Source organism: Penicillium longicatenatum (assembly GCF_028827895.1).
Source record: "Penicillium longicatenatum strain IBT 33135 chromosome Unknown contig_7_segment0_segment0, whole genome shotgun sequence".
In the NCBI taxonomy this organism is placed as follows: Eukaryota; Fungi; Ascomycota; class Eurotiomycetes; order Eurotiales; family Aspergillaceae; genus Penicillium; species Penicillium longicatenatum.
This window is the reverse complement of record NW_026643124.1, coordinates 2696213-2722096: the sequence shown is the minus strand read 5'-3', so window position 1 is coordinate 2722096 and position 25884 is coordinate 2696213. Positions and strand designations below refer to the sequence as shown.

Genomic DNA, 25884 nt, shown 5'->3' with positions numbered 1-25884 from the left:
AGAAGAAGTGCAAAAGGATTGAGGGTAATGAGAAGATATCGATGAAAGTCGGACAAAAAATCTGGTCTGAACAGAGCCAAGGGACAGTGGATCTGCCGAAGCGAGATATGAGACGAAGACGAAAGTTCGCCCCGTGCAATTGGTGTCTTCGGGACCCAATGCACAGGTAGAAGAGTGATATGCAAAGGCGAGCGCAAGGGAGAGAACAAAAAAGGACCGTTGTCTGTGTGTGTGTCTGTGTGTGTGTGTTGTTGTAAGTCTGAGGGTCTATAAAACCCATTAGTATCAAGTCAAAAATGCCCCATATGCATGAAATCAGGAGACGTGAAATCAATGCATGAAGATAGCGCATGGATGACATTCAGGTATAGCAATTAGCAAATCAAGATAAGGGATATGAGTGTGGTATATTTGGGAAGACAAAGGCAAACGTAAACCAAATTGTTTTTATGGCCAAGAAGGGATAAAGACCCAGGCTCGATTTCAAGAATATTGCGCCGGGACGACATTTTGGGTAAAGAAGTAGTAGATCAAGGGCATACTCGCCTGGTTGTTAGGAGCAGGTTGTTTTAGGATGGGAAAACCGACGACACAGGGGGAATTAAATGTAGCCAGGAGGGTGACAATCAATAGAAAGCAGCAATATTGAATTGGAGCGATTGGAGCGGTAAAAAGAATGGGCAATGGAAGCGAAAGTGAAGGAACAAGTGAAGAATGGGTAATAGAAAGGAAAAGGGGCAGTGAAGAATATATACCTTGAAGTAAGACCAGTTGCTGAAAGTAATGATTGTGTTAGAAAGGAAGAGGAAGAAGGAAGTAAAAATATTAAAAGAATCCCTTCAAATAGTGAGAAGATTGACGAATTTCTAAACTCAATCAAGGTATTAAAAGGAGAGAGACATACCTTTAGAATCAGAAGGTTGAGGGCGTGTTGAAAAGGCCCAAAACCTCTAGGTAAGTGGTATAAATAATATCTGGAAGTAAGAGATAATATACCTCAGAGTAAAAGTATTCTATCTTGAAGTAAAAGAGGTTCTTCTTGAAAGTGATGGCTTGATATTAGACATCCATTAAATATGTCTAAGAATTAAAAAAAATATCTAACATTTTGGAGTATAACCCTGGTCCCATATTAAAAGAGAGAAACCAAACACCAGAACGACCAAGTCAAATAGACCTAATGATATCAAATCAAAAACACCGGCTTCAACGTAGATGAATAAACAAATCAAAAAACATATAATTATTCAGCAGAATGCTGCTTCGAGAGCTTCGACATCACCACCGGCATTGCGGACAGCCATTAGAGCAGCTTCACTCAACTTGCGGCGCTTATCACGAGCCTCTTGTTCCCGACGGGCCTTTGTCTTGGAGCTGCCAGAAGGTGCGACACCACCGAGGATTCGTTGGCTGTCGTGAGCGGTAAAGTTGACAAAAGATACATTTGCAGACTTAGTGGCACCTCGGGGACTTGTGGTCTTGGCCGGCTTGGGACCATTCATGCTTTGGCCTGAGAGCTTGCGGCTGTGTGTGCGGCGGTGATTGGCCTTCTTTGGTGAAGTGCCAGCCTTAGGAGATAATGAGGGAGAACGGGAGTTGGAAACCTGAGGAGCAGTGGCAGGTGCCATGAACTTGTGAGAGTTGGAGAGCATGTCATTGGAGAAGGAAGAGTCGCCCGCCATGCTGAAGGATCCGTCCAGTTGGATCATCAGTCCGCCTTGCATCATATCGTTTTGGGATCCCATGCTCTGCATTGGGCGTTGAGGAACAGGGGAGGGGACCAATTTTTGGTAAGAGTTCTGCTGTTGTGCGACTCGAGTCGGCATCGGGGACCACCAAGTCTGATCGTGGGCTTGCAAATCGGGAGTGAAAGAGAGGGAAGAGGTGCCAATGTTATCGGATTGCCAAGAGGAGATAGACTGAGGATCTGAGGAGTGTGAAGAAGAGAAGATGTCGTCTGCTGAAGGAGGGCTGGAGTTGGTCAAAGCCGCGGAGCCTGGGTGGCTCATATATTGTTGCTGGTGTCGTGCAAGTGCACCAGTCGAAGGTGATGGCATCGGAACTGCAGGGGACCGCTGATAGAAGTGAGCTTGCATATCAGACGAGTCCCTGTGGTGGATCATGTCGGCAGAGAGGTGCTCATGCTGAACTAGAACATCCGAGGGCGGAGGAGACAAAGGAAGGCGATCATCTGAGCCGGCCAGAGTGAAATTCTGGATCCGTTGAGCCCATGCCTCTGGGTATGCCATTCTTCCCTTGTGCATGTTGGAAGAACGCATTAAGCTGGGGGAGAAACTCTGCTTGCGCAAAAGTGCACGACGCTCATTCGGGTCGCGATGGCGGATGGACTTGGGAGTAATGAGAGCGCTCTTGGTAACCTTGCGGCGCGGAGTGGCCGGTGGGGTAGATGGAGAAGTAGTAGAGACACCGTGGGGTTGTGTCCGGCGGGAAGAAGATTCAAAATTAGTCTTGAAATCAAGGTCTGAAATGGCAGATGGGTGGACAGTGTCTTGAAAAGCGAACTGAGCCCCGTCGTCCTGCAGGGACCATTCCTGGCTCCAGGGTTGCGGCGATTGATGGCGTTTCAAAGTGGAGCCCGTGGGGGAGTGATCGCCACAGTCACTCGACAGGGATTCTAGCGGGAAGAGCTGGTCAAAGTCACCAGAGAAAGAATCTTTGTTGCCATCGGGGCCCGAAGACTCTGCATTAACAAATTGGTCGAAGATGTCATTGAACGAATGATCAAATGGCTGAGCGAACATTTTGACGGCCTTGTTTCCGTTTGCGGCGAAGTAAAGTAATGCAAATCAACGAACAACCGGGGGGAACAAAGGACGTGATTGGTAACCAAGAACCAGAGGCTCGGGGGGTTACTTAGGGCTAAGTGTGGGTCAAAGAGATCTGGGGGAGATCGAAATGCAAATTATGCAAAATGAGAATGCAAAAGGGACAGCAAAAAGAGAATGTTTGATAGTTTGTCAATCAAGCAAAACACTGCAGAGCATGCAAAGAAAGCAAAGCAAACAAACAGATTGAGGCGACTATTTGAATTGTCGCTCAAGATCCCAGCCTCGAGCTTTTTGCATACATTCTTCAGATCCCCTCCGATCATTGAAGAATGTGATGCAAGAGATCCGGTTGGCCAATGACTAGATCCACCCATGGCCCGAGGAATGTATCCAGAGTCTCTTCAGGACTTCAAGGCCAATCGTAGACCACCTGTGGTGACTGGCTCACAGAGCCGGTCAACTTGATCCACTCCCGTCAGAAAACTTGGGTCCGGATAGCCACCAGAGAGAATGCAACCCTCTCTCACTAGACCAAAGACAGCGACCACCATAAGTCAGTGTGGCGGGTGTGGGGGAAGCTCCCAAGCATGTCAAATCAACACGCTCGGCTGGATATCACCATAGCCCTAGAAGGGGGATGGAGGAGCATTGGAGTATTTGGACATGGATCGGATCGTCCCAGCCAAGATTAAGGAACCAGGAGAAAGGCTTCACACTGATTTAATGGTCACCTGCCCCAAATCGTTCCCCTGTACTGTAGTGTCTAGACAATGTATGCGTCATGACAGCTACTGTCTAATCACCTTTCCCCTAACAAGGTTCATGCGGGAGACGGTAGGATCCGTGCTGGTACTCCTTTGAGGCAATTCCTGTACTATCATTAGCCGACACTATTCAAATCATCGCGGGGGCCAATCCAATGACGCGGATAGGCTGGAATGTGGAACAGAATGCCAACGGCTGGGTGGAATGTCACGCCCCCGTCAATTATGCACAGAAAATTCTGTTGGTGTTCGAACATTCCAATCAATGCACAAGGCGTTAGTCTGGAGAATACTGCGGCCCCAGGCCTCGATCTGTAGGAGGATTTTTGGGCCAATGAGTGTTGTTCTGGTCTCTCGAACAGACCCTCATGTTCTATATTTATCCAGTTTGACAGGGATGATAGCTGATCGCTCTAGAATCATTGTCGGATGCAGTAAAAGGCGAGCTATGGTCTGAAGATAACCCTAGAGAAGGGCATCCATCGTGGCCCGCGGCTGCGGATCATTCGGATACTTCCATAGGGCGAGTACCCCATTGCTCTTTGTTCTGTGCGAGGACCCAAAGTAAGCACTGTTATCCAAATCCGGAAGCCTGTATATCTTTAATTGGGGCGATATTTGTCATTTGTAGCTGATGTCTTTGTACCTGAAGTCAATAGCCCAGCTATTCATAGCCCGTCAACTTAAAAAAGGAAAACAAAGACGCAAGTTTCTAGCCTTCCACCCAACACGTTAATGTGTAGAAGGTTTGATAGAGAATTCGACTTATGGAAATAAACCTCGTGTCCACAGGCCTGCGGATGAGATTGCAGAGACTTTGAGAGTCATGGCCGCCGAGTATTTACTTTTTTTTTCATTTCGATAGTTTCCTTGCTTTTCCTTTTCAGCCCAACCACCTGAGCAGTACAGGACTTCCACTGCAGTACTGGGCAGTCTGGGACTGTGGGCTATTGGAAACCGGGCGAGGGACGCCTTACAGTTCGCCTTAAAGCTATCGGGTAGTGTTGAGACGAGACACCTGAAAGGTACTTTGAATGAGATCGTACGTGGATTAGCAATGTCCAATATTCCCGCTGTTGTAATCGGAGTACAGGTCACACGCCTAAAGAGCATAGAACCTTCCCGGTTTGGAAGCGGATACCCGGCTGACTCAGGATGACGATCACGAGAGGCGAAAATGGGAGAGAAAATGAGTCTCTTAGAGAGAAATTCTGGGCTAAACCAGTTGCTTCGACCTGGTTTTTATTTCAATGTTCTTTTTTAAATTGTAAATTGATTTTTATCTTATTTCATCATTCACAGCATTGTTTATAGTTGTGGGTGACTTCACTTTCCCTCGGACTCCCGGAGTGACTCAACCGGATCTCACACCCCGCGGAACGTGGGTTTCTTCACTTCCTCGGATCTTTCTTCTCTTCTTCCCCTCAGCCCCCTCGTCTTGCCTGGCGACTTTCGGCATTCGAAACCCTTCCACCCGGTGCAAAAATCACCTCGAGTTTTCCCTGACATTCCTGCGCCGTTTGCATCGTGTCGCTAGGATCGCCCGATTTGCGCCTGCGCCACTTTCACCACTCACCTCATCAACCGACGTCACCAATCCCACCCTTCCTGAACCTGCTTTTGTGGCCTAGGTCATTGTCAAATCCATTCTGTCAACAACATCTTGCTTAAACCACGATAACTCTACCTCGCCTGATCACAGCGAAAGGGCGTTTTACGACACAAACTCTCAACTTCCAAGACCACACACAAAATATGTATCCATCTTTGATTCTTGCTGGGGTCAACCCCGTCAAGTGTCCTTGATTTATCACACGATCCACGTGTGCCTCGTCATGGACTACCCTATGAGCTTTGGAGGCCTTCGACGCCCATTGTCTGCATTTTTGATCTTCAACTGAAACCCCCAATCTATCCACCACGAACTTGGACTTGGACACTTCCTTGCGAGGATTAGTGTCAACGGGTTCGTGATACCACTAAACAACACTATTATTGCTCCCGAAAGCATAGCTCGCTCCACCAGAGCCATGGAGACAGCCTCGAGCATGGCTCCCGCCACCAACCACCGAGAGTCATGGGATTCTCTTTCCTCCACCTTCGCCCACCTTGAGGTTTCATTCTCGCACGATAGCTGTTATGGCTCGGACGAGGTGTCAGTTTCGTCAAAAACCACTGCCCCGCTCCAATCCAGCGGTTCCACCTTTAAGGCTAAACGCGATGAGCCATCTCTACATCCGTTCCTGAAATCCATCCTGAAGAACTCCACTACGAATGTACAAGAGGACGAATCCGATAGTGAATCCGAGTCCGGTTATGAGTCGGATGATATCGAATTTGATGACTATGACGCTTTGTCCGAAGAGGACGATGAAGATGACATGTCTGACTTTTCCGTCTGGGATGATGAAACTGAGCACAATGTTCCCGAAACCCACCGGGACCACACTGATTCATTCGACGACTCTTTTATCGGTTTTGAGACTTCGGTCCGATTTGATCCTCAAGTGCAATACATTGACACCCCAACCACCGAGCTGTCAGAAGATGACGGATGTCATTCTGAGATGACCGTGCACGAGATGATGCTCCTTGCCCAAAAGGGGGGCTGTTCTCAAGTTTCCTCAAATCAAGCTGATGCAGACGACTCCCTCTATGACGACAATGAATGTGACCACAAGGAGTTCTTCCGCATGAAGACCACCCAGCTAGAGGATTTCACACGCGATGCGGTCGATGTGGACCAGCGTCTCTTTATCGCATACATGCACGGGATTCACGGTATCGCCGACACGAACTATAAAACCTATCTACGCGCCCAGGCGGACAATATTAGACTCGGCCACGAGACCGAGTCCATGCATCCCGACGATCCCCCTTGCATGTACCTAGACCTGATCCTCGATCATGTTATCGGAGTCTTTCGGAACCTCCTTGCTGAGGATGAACTCAATGGACTGATCGCACTTCGCAGAGAAGACTTGGCCATTGAGCCTGCCTCAGGGGCTGCTCCAGGTCGAAACCCCCATCAGGTTCTGCTAGATAAGATTGAGAAGTTCCTCCTGAACCGACTGACAAACGGCCATGTGGACGTTCTCCCCGATGAGTTAAGCTTCTTTGCTGGCGGAATTGCACATGCACTCGGCACTGAGGATTTGCCACCATTCGTCTGAGCCTTCATCGCTGCAGACTCCCCAAAATCAATCTACGACGTTACGATTATGAGAAAATCGAGATTCTCTCGAATTCGCCAGGATTTCACCGGCGAGAGGAATTTACTGGATGTTCAACAACCAGAAAAGCACACATTCGGAATTTATTAGCTCTGCGGGACTAAGTTATAAGTTATTACTTAGGTAGCAATGTATCTTTCCTAGCTAGCTGTTCAATCAGAAAAAAATGATATGAAATTTCACACTGCCTGTCGCTGCCTTGTCATCGTAGCACCATCAGCCTCGTTTAAAGAATGTAACACCACCTGAGTTCTCAGAATCCAACCCCTGTACCCGACCACATCTAGAACCGTCTTCCCCTCCACCGTTCAGCCCCGCCATCCACCCACCTCAGATAAGAAGGAATTCACTCGTCTATTTTAGCCCGAAATCATAGTTAATATCAGATCAACCTTCGGCTCAAACTTCAGCCCTTCCCAGCCTCAATATTGCGCGCGTTTCAGGATGATGTACGTTACTCTCTTCGGCTTTCCCGTCGCGAATCCTTAGTCTCTACTTTACCCCACCTATCATCCCCTGATCATGTACGAGCCCCGCACGTCTAGGCCAACACGAGACGAAATGAAAGGGCTCAAAACTGGGGTCAATGCTTCGGGATATGTACCACGATCTTCTTATGTGCCCTCTACCAGGTTAGTCCCTCCGCTCCTGATACGCGGAAGGAAAATGAAAATTCCCCGAAATAGAGAAATATGCTGCCCGAGGTGGTCCGTGAAGTGACCCGTTTGTGCCTTGGCCATTGACTTGACGTGTTGCTACTAGCTAGTAGACATGGATTGATTCTCGGAAATTTGCTGTTTCCAAGTTTCTTCTCTGGTGGAGTAAGATATACATGTGTGTATGTGCTTACGGAGGGCCCGAATCATTTCATTGGACCTCAGCTCCCCTTTTCTCTGCGTATTATTCTCCCGCTTTTCTATGGGCGTTTAATGTGGGTTTCGGTGGCTTCAAGGTCGTGTTTGTCTCCACTGTGGCTTCTTGTCTCCCGTCCATTATGGACATTATGAGCTGCAGAGAGCGGATCCCGGGAGCTGATGGATCAGTAATTTGCTTGAATGTGGGTTTTATTGGTTAAGGGTGGAGTTATGGGTTTTTGTCGCCGTGATGCTTCAGCTCGGGAGGCTTGTTGACGAATATGTTGACGCAGGCAATAAGCTTAGTGGCTTGGTATAAGCCCTGGAGTAACTCTTCATACTTGCCAAGATTGTAAGAACCTAGAAGAGGACAGATCAACTCAGGCGCTTGAGACAAGGGATACCCAGTCGCAGTCGATAGTTCTACCGATCTCGATGGATGAAACCCAGCCCAGACTGGGTATGTATACATATTCCTACATTCCTCACATGTACGAGATCTGTCGTGCATTGGACAGTCTATCGTGTAACGCTTATGTGTCCATGATCACCATCTCGGTGAAAATACAGGTCAGGTAGGACAACGGTGAGTATCGAACCAAGGGCCGTTTTCCCGTATCCCGTGTCGATCGCAACGCCGTTGTGAGCACAGACTGATCTCCACGGGCCTCCAAGGCCGTTGGCGGAGACTTTCCTATGTATGTACGTATGTGCAGGTTTTTTCTTGGCTTTTCTTCCCTCTGCATGAATACGGTGAGTGAGATCTGCTTGCTTAGTTGCTGGGTTTGTAGATTAGACGTGTCATATATGTTATCGCCGCGCATGAATTTCCTTGCTCATTTTTGTGGTTGTGCGTGTCATAAAGGGGTGGATGATATACTTTCGAGTAAAACGCACCTAGGCATTGTAGATGTATGAGAATGATTTTGGTAAACATATATCTGGCACCCTCTACAATATGACCTCTATCTACTCATATACTAGATACAAGCCACATGGCTTAGTCCAGAACCTTGGAAGAACAAACTCAAAAATCCTAAATTTAAGAGCATCCATACTCTACAGTGCATGTGGGTCCGAAGGAATGGCAAGAGTCTGACAGCGAACGGGGAATGTGGATACATAACATCCACCACCGCGTGGGTTTATTTCCGGGCTTACATACAGACAGAGGTGCTGGGCTGGTGGAAACTGCAACAGAACCAGTTTTTCCCGTTGCATGGCGATCCCTTTCCACTCCCAGGGGGATTAGCGGGCTGCACCGACGGAATGTTGATCCCAAGTCATTGCACAAAGACTCGGGATATTGTTCTCTCGAGCGCTTGGGATTTGGAATAAGATCAATTGAATGATCGGCTGAGGTCAAGCTGAGCTTCAGCTTCTTGTTTACGCGTACGCATCAGTGTGATATAGCAAGGGCAAGGTGGCTATTAGGTGAGGGCTCATTTTGCCTGACACCCTATAAGCATACGCTATTGACGAGACTAGGCCTGGGGTGCAGGGAAACGAATTTGGGGGTGAGCCAATGAGAGATCAGCTGGGTCAATAAAGATATGTATGCATTTGTGATGGGATCTGATATGTCATCTGGGGATATGCACCAAACCCACTCCTCAGGAAATCGCGGGACAATCGCATCATTATACAGAATATTTCTTTTTTCAAACACTAATGTAAGGTCTACAGTATCTCAAAGTTCAAGTTGAAGTTCAAATTTTAGACCTGGACCTGGGTAAACTTTCCACTAATTCATCATTCGACCCCTCCTTTTACCCTAAACCGCACTATTGACTTTGGTTCCAAGCTCCCCACGCCCCGAAGGTTGCGGAGATAAACGGCAAGATTATTGTTGGCAGACCCGCCAACCAGACGCCGATCGTGGGTCAAGCGTTGTGATCAGGCCTGGCATGAATCAGGATCGGCCTTGATCCTCAGGGGAACTGAGTGGTGTATTGCAGAGACTGACCGCTTCTTCGTGAAGATTGTTATTTCATTGTCCCGAGGAGTATTTCCGAGCAGAGTTAGTGATACCCCTCAGAAGTACCGAGTTGCCATACGGAGTTCAGTAACTCCGAAAATGCCAAACAAGCGTAAATTTGGGTTAACTGATTCGATCGGAGTGAGCCTGCAAAGCCACATATCTTGGACCGTCGGATCATGGGGCTACGAATTTCCTCTCCGAATGGCACGAGCTACGAGAAGGTGGCGCGTTTTTGTGGGCGGAGATCGTCGGTGAACTCTACCGGGTTCGCACGCAGTCCACTTTTGTACCACGGGTATTATTTGTCACCTTGGGGTCCTAGCGATGGGTTAATCCGAGGCATGGGGGAGCAATTAAAAGATTTGATCAGTTTCGGGTTTCGTGTACAAGGTTTAGTTCGCGGGCACGCCGTGTCTGCGATGGTGTTTGGGGGCCATGTACACTAGCTGCCTCCTTCGTGAGCCATGGAAACGGGGAACGTGGTGAGTACAGGTCTGGTCCATTTCCGTGGCTCCACCAGTAATAGCTGCCCCCCCCCGGACTGGACCAAGGATCGCATGGAACGATCGAAGGCTCGGAAAAATAAGCAAAAAAGAAATATGTAAATGAAACTAAACTAAAAAGGTGAAACTGAAATTCCAATTGTTTCGGTGGAAGCGGGAACGAAAAATCAATAGAACGACTCAAAGCGGTTAAGTGGTGAAGACTAAAGAGTCTCGTGGGGCCACGATCCTATTGATTGGTGGTTGCCACCTTTCATTGGTGAGTACTTTGCTCTCCGTGTGGAGTCTCGTCGTGCTTTGGGGCCGATCGTGGGTTCACTCCTTGCCCTACCCCTGGGTTTCTTCATTGCGATAGGACTGGGCCTGGCTCAAAACCATGGTTACCGGACTCAGGTACGATAAGAGAGCTTTTTGGAATTATCATAATTGTCATAGGAAAAAGGAAACAAGAAAACAGAGTATTAAAACATTAAAACAAAAAAATAAAAAGTAAAGAAAAAGAAGACGGAAGGAGCTCGTGGGAGTGGGTTAGGCTCCCGCTGCAGGGGCTTAAAAAAGCCGGGCGTCATGGATTGACAATGGTGTATTCTGTATTCAATCGGTAGTGAACCCCCGTCTCCACTGTGAGATGAAGAATTATTACTCCTTTCCCTCCTTTCGATCTGAAGTCACTTTCCACTCGAACTCTTCCACTCGAAACCGCCATTCTTTTGATTTTATTTTTTCCTTCTCGACCTGGGCCATACCATCATCTTCATGGGTATGAGCTTACTGCGGGTAAGTTGATAATCCACGTATTAGTACGGGGCCAAGTGACGTGACGTTCATGCATGGCGGTCGTACAATTCGAGAAGAAGCCAACCACACGAGAATGGCCCCCGAATAACCGCACCCCCAACGTCAGCTGCGAGATGTCAGACTGACGGCGTACAGGATGATTTAGAGATTTGATTTACAACCCACTTCCCCCCAGTCCGAGAGATCGAGGGTGTACCCCGGCGGACCAGGGCCATCAGAATTATTCTCCAGCCGCAGCCGTGATCCCGACCATTGATATATCTCCCACCCTCACCTTTTCACCATGCAAAACTACGCCAGATCCGACTTCCTGGACACCGGGAGCTTGACACGCTCACGAAGTACCAGTCTTTCCAGTGACTCGCAACACCCCCGGGTCAATCTCATGTCGCCGCCGTCTGTCCGCCCACCGCCTGGTTTCATTTCTTTCTCCGCCGCCTCAGAGATCATTACTTCCGATCAAGAATTCAATACCGCCGATTTTGCGGAAGACGAGGACACCGGGGCTGCGGCCAGTGCCCTGGTCACACCGGCAGCACTGTCCCTCTTGAATGGTTTCCTCGATAACTTATTATTTAACATTCTTGCGGCCTCTAAATCCACACAACTAGCTTGCATTCGACCAGTGTTGGCCGACGTTCTAAAGCCCCGCCTCGCACAAGAGGTGGTAGCCACCGCAGATGAGGAATTGGGCGAATACATGGGCGGCGAGGAAGACGAGGAATCAGAATTCCGGGGAGGTCAAGAACCCGGTGGGGACTTTGATCTTATTCGCTCGTGGAAATTGACTCGCCTACGATGCATGGTCTACACCAGACTCGGCGACATGGAAGAGGAGGATGAGGACGAATTTATTGCGCAGGAGGGCCTCGGAGAGTCCGACGGTGCTCCCCGCCGGTTTTCGAGTCATGTCGATAACATCACCCCCGCAGCGGCGATTTTCTTAACTTCCATTATTGAACACATCGGCGAGCGAGCGCTCGTCATTGCGGGCGAGACCGCACGATCAAGGTTATCCACGAAGCTCAATGATACCGAAAGTCAATTCTCAGACGATATGGAGGACCATCGCAAGCGAATTGAGCAGTTGGTTGTGGAGGATCTCGATATGGAGAAGTTGGCGTTGAACGCGACGCTGGGTCGCCTTTGGCGCACCTGGAGAAAGCGCAGACGCGGAACAACCCTGTCACGAACATTATCACGCGAGTCTTTCAGACGCCGCACTTTTTCACACACCCTGGCCAACAGTCGCAAGAGCAGCATTGCAACCATCGAGGAGCCGGTAACCCCCGCAGAGCCTGTTCTTGAGGGGATCTCCGCGGCAATTGATCCCATCACGGTCCCTCTGCCTATGAGCGATTATGACGTTGAAGAGATTGAGGTTCCTGGGTACAACCCAGACATGGAGGGCGAAGTGGCACAGACAATGCAGGCGGTTGTCGCTCATAAGGTGCGACCACGCAGTTTGATGGTGGTCCCCTCGCCATCGCTGGTGGCAAGGTCGGGCAACTCTCCTTTGAGCGCGTCGGCAGTTGAGAGTCCTCTGCTTCGCCATGCTCGCTCTAGATCATTGCCAAACCACAAGTCCAACTCCCCTTCAGAGCGCCAGCGCGAGGAGATTGAGGAGGCAGACGTCTCCCCAGGTGAAGCATCACCCAAGTCCACCAGATCTTCCCGCTCATCTTTGAAAGAAAAGCTGGAGACCATGTACGAGGATGATGAATCGGCCGAATACGTGGATGCAGCAGAGTCCACCACGGGTATCGCCGTCACCACCAAAAATGAGGAGTCGAAAGAAGCAGCAGCGGAATTGTCCGACAGGGAGTGCATGTCTGTCGTACAGGAGGAAGAAGAGGAGGATGCGCCGGCAGTTGGTGTAACGATCGCATCATTGCGATCACGTCTGCACGAGGACGAGGGGAAGGAACAGCCTGACAGTAACCGTGTTTCGGTCTCGTCGCTGAATGATGGACCCACTGAGGATCCGGAAGTCATCGAAGGGCAAGGGATGCGCGAGAAACCAACACTGACGTCTACCATTCAACGACCAAAGAGAAAGCAAAGTAGGGATGTTTCTCAGTCTTATGCGAAGCCGATCATTGCAGAAACTAGTGATCCTGATCTTCCATCTACCGAATCTACGCAAGGGGTGGGGCCCGCACTGGCACTAACCGCCGACGCCACCATCGAGGCTATCAAGCCTCCTAGTGATCTTGATGCTACTGAAGGCGATCACAATAAATCGGACATGAAATATGTGTCTGAGGAGGCCCCTTCGAACGAAGCGGTCGTTTCTGAGAAGTCCTCCGAGAGCCCGTCGGAGCTTGCTACTATTACCGAGTCATTCCCTCTTCCTGGCGTTGACCCCAGTGCTGCTGAGTTTGCTGTCGTTGAAGATTTTAGTGGTCCCGAGGCTAATACCCCGGATCCTGCTGCATCACCGGAGGTTTCTCGAGCGCCTTCAACTTCGGGAGACAGTGACCACTCTCAACAATCACGCACCCGCCGCAGGCCCACCCCGTTGGTGGTGACCTCCAGCAACCGTAGCTCTCCAAGTCTGGAACAGCGAGCTGCTGTCCAACGCATGTCTGGCCGTCCAACTACATCGATATCCTCATCCGTCCTGAGCAAGCCTCGCCGCTCAGAGAGCTTCAACAGTACTCGTGAAAAGCGCCCGGTCACTGCCGGTTCCACGACATCTCAAGTTTCAAATAAACTAAAGGGCCTTATGAACCGCCCACCAGGCGAGTCTCCGTCCCTCAGACTCCGTAGCTCATCTGATACGAGTCGGGCGTCTGGCAGTGGAGACTCACTGGACAACGACACCACCGACCTGGACAAGTTGATCAACAGTGACGAGACCATCCATTTCACGTTGACTCCTCGGAGTGTGAGAGAGATGACATTCCCTGATGTGCCTCGACCAATTCCTCGGTCAGACACCACAGACACGACCGACCTTGCCGAGTTCCTGAAAAATACTGGTCCACCAGGAGCCGATCCTCGAGCTTCCGTTTCATCCAAGGCCACTGGAGAACAGCTCATTGCAAAGGCGGGTGACTCCCCCAAGCATATTCCAATCTCTTCCCGCATGAGCCTGTCTCCCACGGACGCTGCTGCTCCTGCACCAACCCGCGACACTCGGGCTGCTAGTACTACAGTCAGCAAGCCGCCTGCTCCCACCAGTGCCCCGAGCCCCACCGTCGACTCTCCTAAGTCCGTTCGAACCCAGCCTAGCATCTCATCCACTCGTTCGAATCCCAACCGGCCCAAGCTGCAGGCTCGCGCGGCGGAGACACGTGGATCGGAGACTTCTGATTTGATTGATTTCATTCGCCAAGGTCCGCCACAGTCTACCCACCGCATCCCTCGTACAGTTGCGCCATTCCGAAACACAGTCGATTCGGATGATATGCAGGTCGAGTCCCAGAACAGTTCTCTTGCCAGCCGTGAAGGCTCAAGTGTGAACAAGTCATTTACCTCATTTGGCTCGCGCACTGGGCTGCTGGATTCATCTAGCCGCCCCAGTGGTCAGGCCAAGGCGAGCGCATCCACAAGCGTGGCGGAACCTCCTCGACCTGTCCGCAAGCAAAGGCGTGTTCCGGATCCCTACGCTATTGATGACGATGATGATGATGATCTGCTTGAGGAACTGATCCAAGCCAAGCAACCTGCGCGCCAGGAGGAGAGCTTGCTTGATTTCCTGCGCAGCGAACCCCCGCCCGACTTCCAGCAAGCTCAGCCTCAACCATTGAGCATACGACCACCTGCATCTTCTAGCTCAAATGGGTCGGTCAGTATGAAGTCTCGTCTGATGTCAGGAAATGGTCCCTCATCGAAAATGTCGGTCAGCTCTATGCGCTCGTTGAACAACACCCCGCAATCCAACTACTCCTCCAAGGTCGGTATGGAGCGGAACCCTGGCACTTTGCCATCCACCTCCAACCGCCAAACCGAGACCAGTGCACTAGCGGACTTCCTCCGGAATACCGGCCCGCCAGAGCCTGCTCCCCAGAACTCCATGAGCCCCAAGATTAAAGAAGGCGGTTTCTCCCGCTTCTTCACACGCCGCAAGAAGGTCGAAGCCTAATGCAGTCACCTGCCACGACCTCGACTCCTTGATGTTATGCTTTCAGCGTTTCATTGCCATGTAACGATCACATATCTCATGTCCATCGTTTTGTCTCATTTCCATGTCTCTTATACTTCACCCGCTCTTCAATTTCTTCACTCATCTGTTACATAGAGCTGCATTGCAGCATGTTCCATGTTTTCTTGTTCTTCATGGCTACGGCCTGGTGGTTTTTGTGTTCTTCTATCTTTTGAACCATTTTTCTTTTCTTCCAACATTCTTTGGATGCAATACTGACGATTAATACGGAGCTTCTTTTCTTTTTGTTTTGTTTGATTCGACTCGATTCGATTCTGGGGTTGACAATGACGTCTTTGCTTTTCTTTTTGTGAAACTCTGCGAGATACCATGTTTGAAGTATTTATGTCTGTATCTAAAAGCCTCGACGCTCGAAACCCACTCACTTCATTTAATGAATCTGAATCTCTTCAGCCAGCACTTACTGTAAATCGTACGACTAGATATCGCGCTCTACTTCAGCATAGCACCATTGAGATGAGTATTTACACACATCTGATGTTGAACTACATGATACCAGCAGGTAAAGCATGCCATTGTTTTCAGTTGATTATTTCATTAAAAAGACATAGAAAATTACTTAAAGATCGTAATTTCCAATGCACAATGGCAGACTTGTTAATATTGGCGGAGGTCAGGTGCTCCGTGCTTAGGTGATCCTCCAGTCCCCTTAAGTGGCATCAACAACCGCCAGCTCCCCTGTTTACCACGCCAAAATCCCCCACCATGGGCTCCTCTCCACTCACAATGGGGTCAATTCTGACTTTCTTCCTCCTCGTGATCCAAATCGCCTCTGCCCTCAAATTCGATCTCCCCGCCACCTCAGGCCACGGCAAGAACGAGCGATGTATCCGCAACTTTATCGCCAAAGACCAGCTGGTCGTTGTGACCGCCATCGTGAGCGGTTCCAAGGGTGACGGCCAGCGCGTCAACATGCACGTACGTGACATACCCATCCAGGCGCATCCCAATTCCAAATTCGTTGATCTGCGCTACGAACAACACCACCACAACCACGAACCCGCTTCCGTGTTTGATCTCGATCGCTGACACAACTACAGATCAAGGACTCGATGGGCAATGACCACGGTCGTCCCAAGGATATCGTCGGGGAGGTGCGTCAGGCCTTCACCTCGACCGCCGATACCACTTTCGACGTGTGCATGGAGAACCAGCTTGTTGGCCGCAGTAAGTCAAGTTCTCAGCACCATCAAGACCCTATTAAAGCTAACTCGTTTCAGACTCCCAACAAAACCCCGTCCGCGAAGTCGAACTCGATGTCGAAATCGGCGCCGACGCCCGCGATTGGTCCAGCATCCAAGCCCAGGAGAAATTGAAGCCCGTCGAGACTGACCTCCGCCGTATCGAGGAGATGGTCGCCGATATCGTGACCGAGATGGATTACCTTCGTGCTCGTGAGCAGCGTCTCCGTGATACCAACGAGAGCACCAATGAGCGTGTGAAGTGGTTTGCTTTTGGAACCATGGGTATGCTGGTTGGTCTTGGTGCTTGGCAAGTTGTTTACCTGCGTGCCTACTTCCGGTCTAAGCACCTTATCTAAGCATTTTGCGTTACGTTCGTTGAGTACGGTTAAAAGAATCGGGGCTTTCAAGCTCTTTGTTTGCAAGTCGAATGCGTTTGGGAATGCATGTTTGGATTTTCTTGTAAGATGAAATGAGATCGGGTAGCTGCCAGTTCCTATCCGGGGAGTTGCTGATCTTTCTTCCTTTTTTTTCACGACTCGTGTCTTATGGCATTTGTTTCAATGGTCATGACTTCGATGATATAAAATATATGTCCTGCTTTGCGGGGGTTAATTCCAAGTCTGTTTTCTCAAACACCCAGAGCCCATCATATGATCACCTTGAACGCAATTGTCTTGTTCGAAGTCATGTTGACGGTTCTCCCGAAGAGGTATACGGAGGTGGAGGCGAGATAAATAATGGCACATTGATAGAAGGTATTGCGTGAATTTCAAATGCAGTGAGATAAAGCCAATGAACAGTTGTCGGGCTTATAATCTGGACATTATTACTCAAAAACCAAGGACTCACCCTCTGTACCTGGTAATATGTCAAAGCCCAGTGAAGGAATGTAAGTGTCAAACTCGAAAAGTATCCAAGGTGATGCACATAAGGGTAAGTATGGTAATCTACTTGTAAAAGATTAAAACGCATACACAGGAATCAAAGAGTTTGTATAGGTTCGGAATTTCAATATTATCGAAAGAGATAACATAAAGCAGTAGATTAGCAATGTTACCTTAGTATATGAAAGTGGATTTGATATTGAGAAGTCTTGTAATCGCAAGCCATTTAGTGGTAGATGGACCTGCAAATAATGCAAACATCGGGTGTTGCAGGTAGCTTTTTCGGCCCGGGCAATGACTCCAAAATGATGTCAAGCCGAGCATTTCATATCAACGCCTCTTTTCCCATTCAACTCAGGTTCCAACAGACCTGAAAGGATAAGAGACACCTCAAAATGTCGGCTTCGAAACTGATCCACCGCGCCTTGCGCCCAATTCAATCGTCCTACAAACCCGCAATCAACCGTTCATTCGGCACGAGTGCTCTACGCTTCAATGATGCCAAAGACCGCTCCCTCCACAATGTCCAAAGCTACCGGGAGGACCAGACCAAAAAGCCATCGAATCAATTTGTCCCAAACACCACATCCACATTGACCAAGGATTTCCCTAATGTCGGTAATAAGCCCCCGCCGCCAGAAATGCTGAACTCCGTCGACCCGAATTACCGTCCTAATGACCCATACCCTGGGCGGATCGAGCACTTCACTGGCGGTCGTCAGGAGAGTGGTGCGCAGAAGCCTGAACTTGGAGTTGGTGAGATGGAGGGTATTACTTTTAAGGTTGAGCCTCTGAAGCGGACTGGAGAAGATGCTACGACCATGCGGGCTCGGTTATTATGTTCGTTCCTCCTTCCACATCAATATGTCATGACAAAGAGCTGCAGGCATACAAACCTCGAACATTAAACTGATTGCTTTGAAATAGACCAAAGCCGCAAGCGCGGTATTCTCGAATCCGACCTCCTTCTCTCTACCTTCGCCGACGTCTACCTCCGTGAGATGACCGTCGAGCAGCTCCAAGAATACGACCGCTTCCTTGACGAGAATGACTGGGATATCTACTACTGGTCCACCCAGGACCCGCCCGATGTTACCGGGGCGAACCCTCCGGCCGAGGACCAGCTGACGGAGACCTGGAAGGAGACTGGCGCCAAGAGTGGCGAGTGGGCGCAGACTATTGGTGCATTCCGGGCTGCGTATCGCCCTGTCCCAGAGAGGTGGAATGGATCTGAAGTGTTGGAGTTGCTGAGAAAGCATGTGAGGGACAAGAGTGCCACTGGGTTTGAGTCGGCGAAGAATAGAAAAACTGGCGGCGGTGGTGGATTGGGACGTATGCCGAATGTGCAGGTTTTCAACTCCTGAGGGTTGTAGCTTTTGTAGAACTATGCCCAGGTGGATTACCGGTGAACCGAGCATGATTGGGTGATCTACTGATAGTACTAGAACATTGGAGTTGTGTATGATAGGTCGCCATAATGCGACATGGCGGACGCTTTGTATACTTTAGTGAATCAGATTGAGTCGATACATATATACATAATCTGTGTTCAATGCTTACCTATCAAGGCCAATCATAGTAAAGAATATTATTGATGAGCACCTTTCTATGGCTAGACCTGGCTTATTGATGGCTCTTAATATGATCTAAACATGTTGGTAGACGTGGAATAATCAGAATACATGAGAAAAAAAAATCTTTAATCTAGTTGCGATTTCTAGTTTGAAATTCCAATCCAACCTATTCAATATGAACATAGAGATGAACGCAATAGAATATCTTTAGAAAGCATACAATGTCCATAAGTTAGTTGAATACCATTGTAGACGGGGCCGATAAGATAATACACGTGACCTTCGCTTATTGTTAGGGCACAGCGGAACCACACAAGGCGCCAGCCAACCGGGTTAGGGCTTTGGCGGGCACGCAGCACCTCTCTCCTCTGATTTTATCTCCCCAGCGTCAACGACCTACTCCGCCCATCCTCACCCTTCATCGATTCACTCATCATGGCTGAGCAGCTGGTTCTTCGCGGCACCCTCGAGGGCCACAATGGCTGGGTTACCTCCCTTGCGACCTCCCTGGAGAAGTAGGTCTGGCCTCGTCAAATTTTCGCAATGGATCGTGTTCTGACTTCGCCCTTAGCCCCAACATGCTGCTGTCGGGCTCTCGCGACAAGACCCTGATCATCTGGAACCTCACCCGCGATGAGCAGGCTTACGGCTACCCCAAGCGCAGCCTGGAGGGTCACTCCCACATCGTCTCTGACTGTGTATGCATTTCTGCCCCCTCTTCTCTCGAAACCGAATCATGGTGTGCGGATCCATTGGGAAACGACAAAATGGGAATCGGATGCTAGGAAACAAATGGAAGCGGCTTTCGCTGACCGATCGTCTTCTTAAATATAGGTGATCTCCTCCGACGGTGCCTACGCTCTGTCCTCCTCCTGGGACAAGTCTCTCCGTCTGTGGGAGCTGTCCACCGGTAACACCACCCGCACCTTTGTCGGCCACACCAACGACGTCCTCTCCGTCTCTTTCTCCGCCGACAACCGTCAGATCGTCTCCGGATCCCGTGACCGCTCCATCAAGCTGTGGAACACCCTCGGTGACTGCAAGTACACCATCACCGACAAGGGCCACACCGAGTGGGTTTCCTGCGTTCGCTTCAGCCCCAACCCCCAGAACCCCGTCATTGTCTCCGCTGGTTGGGACAAGCTCGTCAAGGTACGCTTCTGTTCGATCTTCAATTTCAGCCCACCCCCATTTCAAAGGATGTTTGCATCTTTTACGTATTTGCTACTTCAGAGCCCTTCGTGGGCCATGAGACAATTATCACCAATGCCTGATTGAAATCAACTCAATACTTCCATTGTGGAAGTGTTGAGTTGGTGAGGAAATTTTCTCTTGCTCAAAGCACTGGAAAATATTGATGTATTATCGGGACGCTGACAATTCATCTACATTAGGTTTGGGAGCTCGCTTCTTGCCGCCTGCAGACCGACCACATCGGTCACACCGGTTACATCAACACCGTTACCATCTCCCCCGATGGATCCCTCTGCGCCTCCGGTGGCAAGGACGGTACCACCATGCTCTGGGACCTGAACGAGTCCAAGCACCTCTACTCTCTCCACGCCGGTGATGAGATCCACGCTCTCGTCTTCTCCCCCAACCGCTACTGGCTGTGCGCTGCCACCAGCAGCTCCATCACCATCTTCGACCTCGAGAAGAAGTCCAAGGTTGATGAGCTCAAGCCCGAGTACGTCGAGAAGGGCAAGAAGTCCCGTGACCCCGAGTGTATCTCCCTCGCCTGGTCCGCCGATGGTCAGACCCTGTTCGCCGGTTACACCGACAACAAGATCCGTGCCTGGGGTGTTATGTCGCGCGCTTAGATGAGTTGATGAGTGTGAAGGAGGAGGCCTATTTTTGATCTATTGCCAAGGGAATCAAAAAAAAAGTTCAAAATCCAGAACAAGAAGGGCTTTGGTTTTGGGATGTATGAGCCACGAGCAATGAAGCACTTTGGGTCGGGACACGGTGTTACCCGACCTTGAGGTTTTCTGACATGCCTAGCTTACTCGATTCGCCATTAAAATCGAATGTCTGGCTTGTGAAGGCATGTGATGTTCTAATACCACATAAGGCATCAAAACTGTTTTCCTATTTTTTCTTCACCCTTTTCCATCTCGTAGCGGGTGTGGCCAGACATGTAGAGGTTGTAGTACACAGTCCTGTAAGGTAAATACATATGTAGGAGTGATGTTGTCTAGTCAGGCGTCTTGATACTTCAAGCTAGCTCAAGTCAAGTGCTGCGATAAATGTGGAGTTGAATGTCTATGCAGGCACTATCTGCCTCTAGCAAAAGCTTATTATATTTTAAAATCTTGGAACCTGGGAAGTCACCTACTTCCCAGATGCCTTGCTTGATTCGAGTTCTACAGGAATACACATCAGTCACTCCTTGTCAAAAACATTCTGCACCCACCCAGCACCTAACAGTGATTTCTCATACCCCAGGATAAAACAAATGAGCCTTGAGGTTGGTACCGCAAGCATCAACCGAATCATTAGCATTACAGTATACTCCCGTCACATTAAAGGCCTCGTAGCCACGGTAATAGGGCTAGTAAAGGGTAAGGCATGAAGTACCGTATAGGACGAGAGTGTTTGCTGCAAAAGATATGATGAAGCTGGAAGTGGCGTACAGAAAGACTTTGGGCAGCTGTACTACTTCATTTCAAGGCTCCTCGAGGTTGAAGAATACTATTCGCCCATGGCCATTGATCACTAAATTTATTGGAGTTCTCCTCTGCTCTATAGGTACTCTCTTCCCATATAGGACTATGTCCTATGAAAAATGAGATTGTAAAGGAATATAATATGTCATTGATCATGACTATCTAAGGCGTAGGCAGTGCTCAGTTATAACTCCCCTTCGAGAACTCACTGTAGTTGGCAGCAATATTTTTGAATAGGAAAGATCAACACTAGGTCTCCAGAACCTTGAACCAAGCATTCGCGAAAAAGTCAAAAAGAGGCCATGTTCTTACTCGGCTGACAAAAACGCATGGTATATGTTTAGGTGAGTCTGAGAAGGTCCTTGTTTGATTAGTTTTACTACCTGTGCCCTATGTATACTAAAATTAGTTTAAAGTTTCGCATGCTTTAACGAATTCATCTGTTTTGCTATGCAAGTGACCTGGTGCACCTTGGTCTCATTCCGAAAGGCCTTGTGTTTTTAGTTTAGGTTGATCCCAGCGTTGTCTCTAGGGTCCTGAGAGTACTGTGGTGACTATCTCAGTTCAAGTGACACAAAATACCATATCGATCTTCCAAAGATATGACTGAGGCCACTATTTTGCTCTTTGTAAACGTTCGTAGCATCGCTTTGGGAATTGGAATGTATAATATGCGGGGTATCAGTTGGCATACCCCGCATTAATAAACATTTGGACTTGAGAGGATTTTCACTCTTGGCAATTAGCAATTTGGTGGAAATTGACTTCCAAAAGAGTTGTTCAAGTTCGGAGTATGAAGGGGGGAAACATGACAAGATTCCACGGCTTACTGTTACATGCGGTTAAATAGTCATTCCCCCTTGCTATCACATCATGCCGAGGTCAACCCCGCGGAGCTTATCAGCAAATCCTCACCATCCATTAGGAGCTCGTCGTCATTACTGCCTAGCTGGTATCCTTTGTCCTGATAACACGACCGTTTATCGGTGGGACATTTAACGTTGGAAAACCTGAAAACTTCCGCCCTTGATCTCCCTCTCATGGTCCTGGTGCCCGCTACATTTGCGAAGGCAGCAGCTACAAGATCAACTATTCCGTACTGAAGCTTTGGAAGAGTCACACGGCCATTTCTCTTCCATTTGCTCTGATTTGCTCTGAGAAGTGCGATGGTCCTGACAAAGCTTGCCATCTGGCTCTGGGGCCCAGATGCCAAGGATCGAGCCTTACTATCCAAATTGGATGTGACGCTGCTCCCTTATTTCTCATTGATCTGGTTTCTATTCGGTATAACCCGAGCAAGTTATTCATCTGCATACATCAGTGGCATGAAAGAGGCCCTGGGCTTCGAGGGCAAGCAGTACAACTACATGAACACCGCGTACCTGGTTGTTTATGCTGTTTGCCAGATCCCGGGTACCAGTCTACTAACTGTATTGCGACCGAAATATGTCTTTGTCACTGCCAACTTGACGTGGAGTGTGTTGACCTTGATCACATACAAGATGACGCATGCCTGGCAAGTCATTGTGCTGAATGCCATTGAGGGCGGCTTTTCCGCTATTGCATAGTACGTCTGTGTTTTTATTTTCATCGCCCCGAAATGATTTTAAACTCTGACAATTTTTACAGCGTTGGAGCACAGTTCATTCTCGGCTCGTGGTACCGTAAGTCTGAGCTGGGTGTTCGAGCGGCTGTGTTTTGTGTATTCGGCCAACTAGGCACAATGTCTGGTGGCTGGATGCAGGCCGGCCTGCTTGAGACTCTCGCAGGCAAAGGTGGTCTGCCAGCGTGGAAATGGATTTTCATTATTGTGTCTGTCATGACGATTCCCGTTGCATTATTCGGTGAGTCTCACCTAAGACTATCGATGAAAAGGCATTTTTTGACCAGTGAACAGGCTGGATCTTTATTCCGGATCTCCCTGCTCACCATGCCGCCTGGTATCTCAGCGATGAGCAAAAGGAACATGCGGCTACTCGACTAGGTCCCTTCCGCCAACAGTCATGGGATATTACCGTCTTCAAACGTGTCTTGCTGAGCTGGCAATTCTATCTCTTGCCAACCCTCTTCATGTGTATGTGCATCATGCGAACGCAATAATTGACTGTACATCTAAAATAACCTTTTTAGTATACTCGCTCTGCGTGCAGATGCTACAGAATAACGTCATGGCCTATTGGATGGCCTCGAGAGGCTACACCACCGTACAACAGAACAACTACCCTACAGGGATCTACGCGACAGCTATTGTCGGAACAGTATTTTATGCCGTCATTTCCGATAAACTTCAATCCCGCTGGGAAGTATCCGTCGCGATCGGCTTAACTTTTATCATTGGCTCGGCCATCCTAGTGTCTAGTCCGTCCACAGATGCTGGGTACTTCGTTGCCTTTTACTTACTCGGGACAACCTTTGCTCCACAGGCTGTGTGGTATTCGTGGATGGCCGATGTGACGAGTCATGACTTCCAACTACGCGCCATCACGACAGGCTTCATGAATTCATTTGATTTTGCCTTTGTGTCCTGGTGGCCCCTAATTTTCTACCCAGCGACAGATGCGCCTGATTTCAGAAAGGGTTATATTGCCAGTTTAGTTACAGGAACTTTGACCCTGCCATTTATCGCTATCATCGCCTACCTAGAAAGGAGGGATACAGCTCGCGGGATTATCGGGAGGATTTCTGCTCACGATTCCGATGCCGAGGGATCGGGATTTCAGCACGAGCCAGTCGATGAAAATACCCCGATCAATGTACGACCGAAGACTAATGTGTAGTCAAGTATAGATTGTATGGAATATGGTTATAGAAGATACCATTTACTCCCATGTGAGACCAAATGTGGTGATCTAGCTTGGTCTTATCTTCGATTTATTCCACGAATGTGTTCATTGGAGCGAATTCTAGGGTCATAATATAAATACATGTAGGAATGCACGCCTCTAAAGGTCGTGCGTTTTAAGTCTTCAAGATTATTTTTTCGCAAGTCTCTTCAAGGCCTCATCCGCCATGGCGATACCCTCTTCAAACCCAAGTCCCTTTGCCAGCGACTTGGCCTCCGAGTAACGCTTCAGAGCCACATCCGGTTTCTTCTGGAGTTCTGCCAGCTCACCCAGGTTATAGGTCGCAGCAACACAGCTTACATCGCACTCCTCGTCGCGGACAGGTGGCTGGATTCGCGCAGCAACATCAAGAGACTTCTGAGCCCACTGCCGGGCTGCCTCAACAGCTTGCTCCGGCGTGTTTGATTTCAGTTGGCTTCGAGTTGGTTGCTGTACTTGGCCAACCATGGCACTGGCAACATTGTTAAGCAGGCCGACCTGCTTACAAGATGGGAATCCACCCTCCGCCTCGCGGATCAAGTCCAAAGCACGCAGGTACAGAGGCAGGGCCAACTCGTGCCGCTCTTTAGCACTGTAAGTAGATGCGAGCTCGCCTAACGCTGTGGCAATCTCAGTCATATTCAACCACGACTCTTCAGCTCCCTCAGCGCCACCACCGACAGGTAGACCGAGCTTCTGGCGGCGGTGCATCTCCTTCAAACACAGCTCCACAGCAGCGACCTGCGCAGCTTCGGCCTTTTTGTCATCCTGAATGTGGTCACTGGCATACAGCTCACCCAGCTTCATCTGCATACCAACAACCTTCTTGAGCGTACGGTCACGCTGGCGCGCCTCAAACTCCTGCATCTCGCGCATCTGCTCCTCGGTATCCTGCAGCGCCTCGGTGTTGATCTGCACCTTATCCGCAGTAGTCTGTGCCGACGTAGACGGCTGCAAAGCTTGAGGTTTGGGAGGACTAACCGAAGCAGCCTCGGTGGTATGCCCCTGCTCCACCCAGTTCAATGCCTCGTCCTTCGTCCGCTCCAGCACTTCAATAGCAGGCTTCACTAGCCCGGCCTTCTCCAACATCATCGCCACTTGTAGCTTAATACCTAGCACTTCATCGGAAAAAGGGTGCAATCCTAATTCCACACCAATCCGAAGAGCCTCCTTGTACGCCTGCAGTGCCTTGGGCGGATTCAAGTCGATCTCTGTGTAGTACACCGCGGTACGGAGCGCATCCGCCACCGGCGGGGGGAATTTATGGTACTGGGGTCCGACACGAGTGACCTCCACATAAGAGATATAAACGAATGCCCCGATTGCGCTGACAACACCGACGATGGCGAGTGGGAGGAGGATGGGGTTCTTGCGGAAGATACCTTTAGACGCTTCGCGGTAGTGGAGGCGCACGCGCTGGGCGAAAGTGATATGTCGTGGGCGGGGAATTTGTGAGAGAGTGAGCCGGGCGCCACTTGTGGGCTTCAATTGGGGTGTTGGCCGGGCATTGTTGGTGTATATTGTCCGTGTCAGGGACTGGCGTTGTGCTTGGACAAGTTTGGAGGTGTAGACGCTAGTGCGCCGCGATGCTGTGCGGAACATCGACAGTGTGGTTTTTATGTGATCCCTTTGGGTACTTAGGTAGGAATAAGGCGTTGAAT

General features: G+C 49.5%; 8 protein-coding genes across 8 annotated transcripts; 6 read left to right on the top strand and 2 right to left on the bottom strand.

Annotated features, from left to right (window-relative positions):
- Positions 1–1247: 1247 nt before the first annotated feature.
- Positions 1248–2762, bottom strand: wetA (developmental regulatory protein WetA; the record flags this gene model as incomplete). The annotated part of the gene is made up of 1 exon (XM_057121663.1): positions 1248–2762. The coding sequence occupies one exon, from the start codon at positions 2760–2762 to the stop codon at positions 1248–1250; it is 1515 nt and encodes a 504-aa protein (XP_056967417.1).
- A 2821-nt stretch (positions 2763–5583) lies between these two features.
- Positions 5584–6726, top strand: N7484_011275 (uncharacterized protein; the record flags this gene model as incomplete). Its single annotated transcript, XM_057121662.1, has 1 exon — positions 5584–6726. One exon carries the CDS (start codon positions 5584–5586, stop codon positions 6724–6726), a length of 1143 nt encoding a protein of 380 aa, XP_056967416.1.
- A 4479-nt stretch (positions 6727–11205) lies between these two features.
- Positions 11206–15012, top strand: N7484_011274 (uncharacterized protein; the record flags this gene model as incomplete). The annotated part of the gene is made up of 1 exon (XM_057121661.1): positions 11206–15012. The coding sequence occupies one exon, from the start codon at positions 11206–11208 to the stop codon at positions 15010–15012; it is 3807 nt and encodes a 1268-aa protein (XP_056967415.1).
- A 786-nt stretch (positions 15013–15798) lies between these two features.
- Positions 15799–16633, top strand: N7484_011273 (p24 family protein; the record flags this gene model as incomplete). The annotated part of the gene is made up of 3 exons (XM_057121660.1): positions 15799–16011; positions 16134–16260; positions 16314–16633. 3 exons carry the CDS (start codon positions 15799–15801, stop codon positions 16631–16633), a joined length of 660 nt encoding a protein of 219 aa, XP_056967414.1.
- A 923-nt stretch (positions 16634–17556) lies between these two features.
- On the top strand, positions 17557–18525 carry N7484_011272 (succinate dehydrogenase assembly factor 2; the record flags this gene model as incomplete). The annotated part of the gene is made up of 2 exons (XM_057121659.1): positions 17557–18001; positions 18089–18525. 2 exons carry the CDS (start codon positions 17557–17559, stop codon positions 18523–18525), a joined length of 882 nt encoding a protein of 293 aa, XP_056967413.1.
- Positions 18526–19170: 645 nt separating this feature from the next.
- Positions 19171–20555, top strand: cpcB (40S ribosomal protein RACK1; the record flags this gene model as incomplete). The annotated part of the gene is made up of 4 exons (XM_057121658.1): positions 19171–19250; positions 19307–19433; positions 19570–19887; positions 20130–20555. The coding sequence occupies 4 exons, from the start codon at positions 19171–19173 to the stop codon at positions 20553–20555; spliced, it is 951 nt and encodes a 316-aa protein (XP_056967412.1).
- Positions 20556–22567: 2012 nt separating this feature from the next.
- Positions 22568–24178, top strand: N7484_011270 (pantothenate transporter; the record flags this gene model as incomplete). The annotated part of the gene is made up of 4 exons (XM_057121657.1): positions 22568–22968; positions 23031–23245; positions 23299–23475; positions 23532–24178. 4 exons carry the CDS (start codon positions 22568–22570, stop codon positions 24176–24178), a joined length of 1440 nt encoding a protein of 479 aa, XP_056967411.1.
- A 195-nt stretch (positions 24179–24373) lies between these two features.
- Positions 24374–25825, bottom strand: N7484_011269 (TPR domain protein; the record flags this gene model as incomplete). The annotated part of the gene is made up of 1 exon (XM_057121656.1): positions 24374–25825. The coding sequence occupies one exon, from the start codon at positions 25823–25825 to the stop codon at positions 24374–24376; it is 1452 nt and encodes a 483-aa protein (XP_056967410.1).
- Positions 25826–25884: the final 59 nt, after the last annotated feature.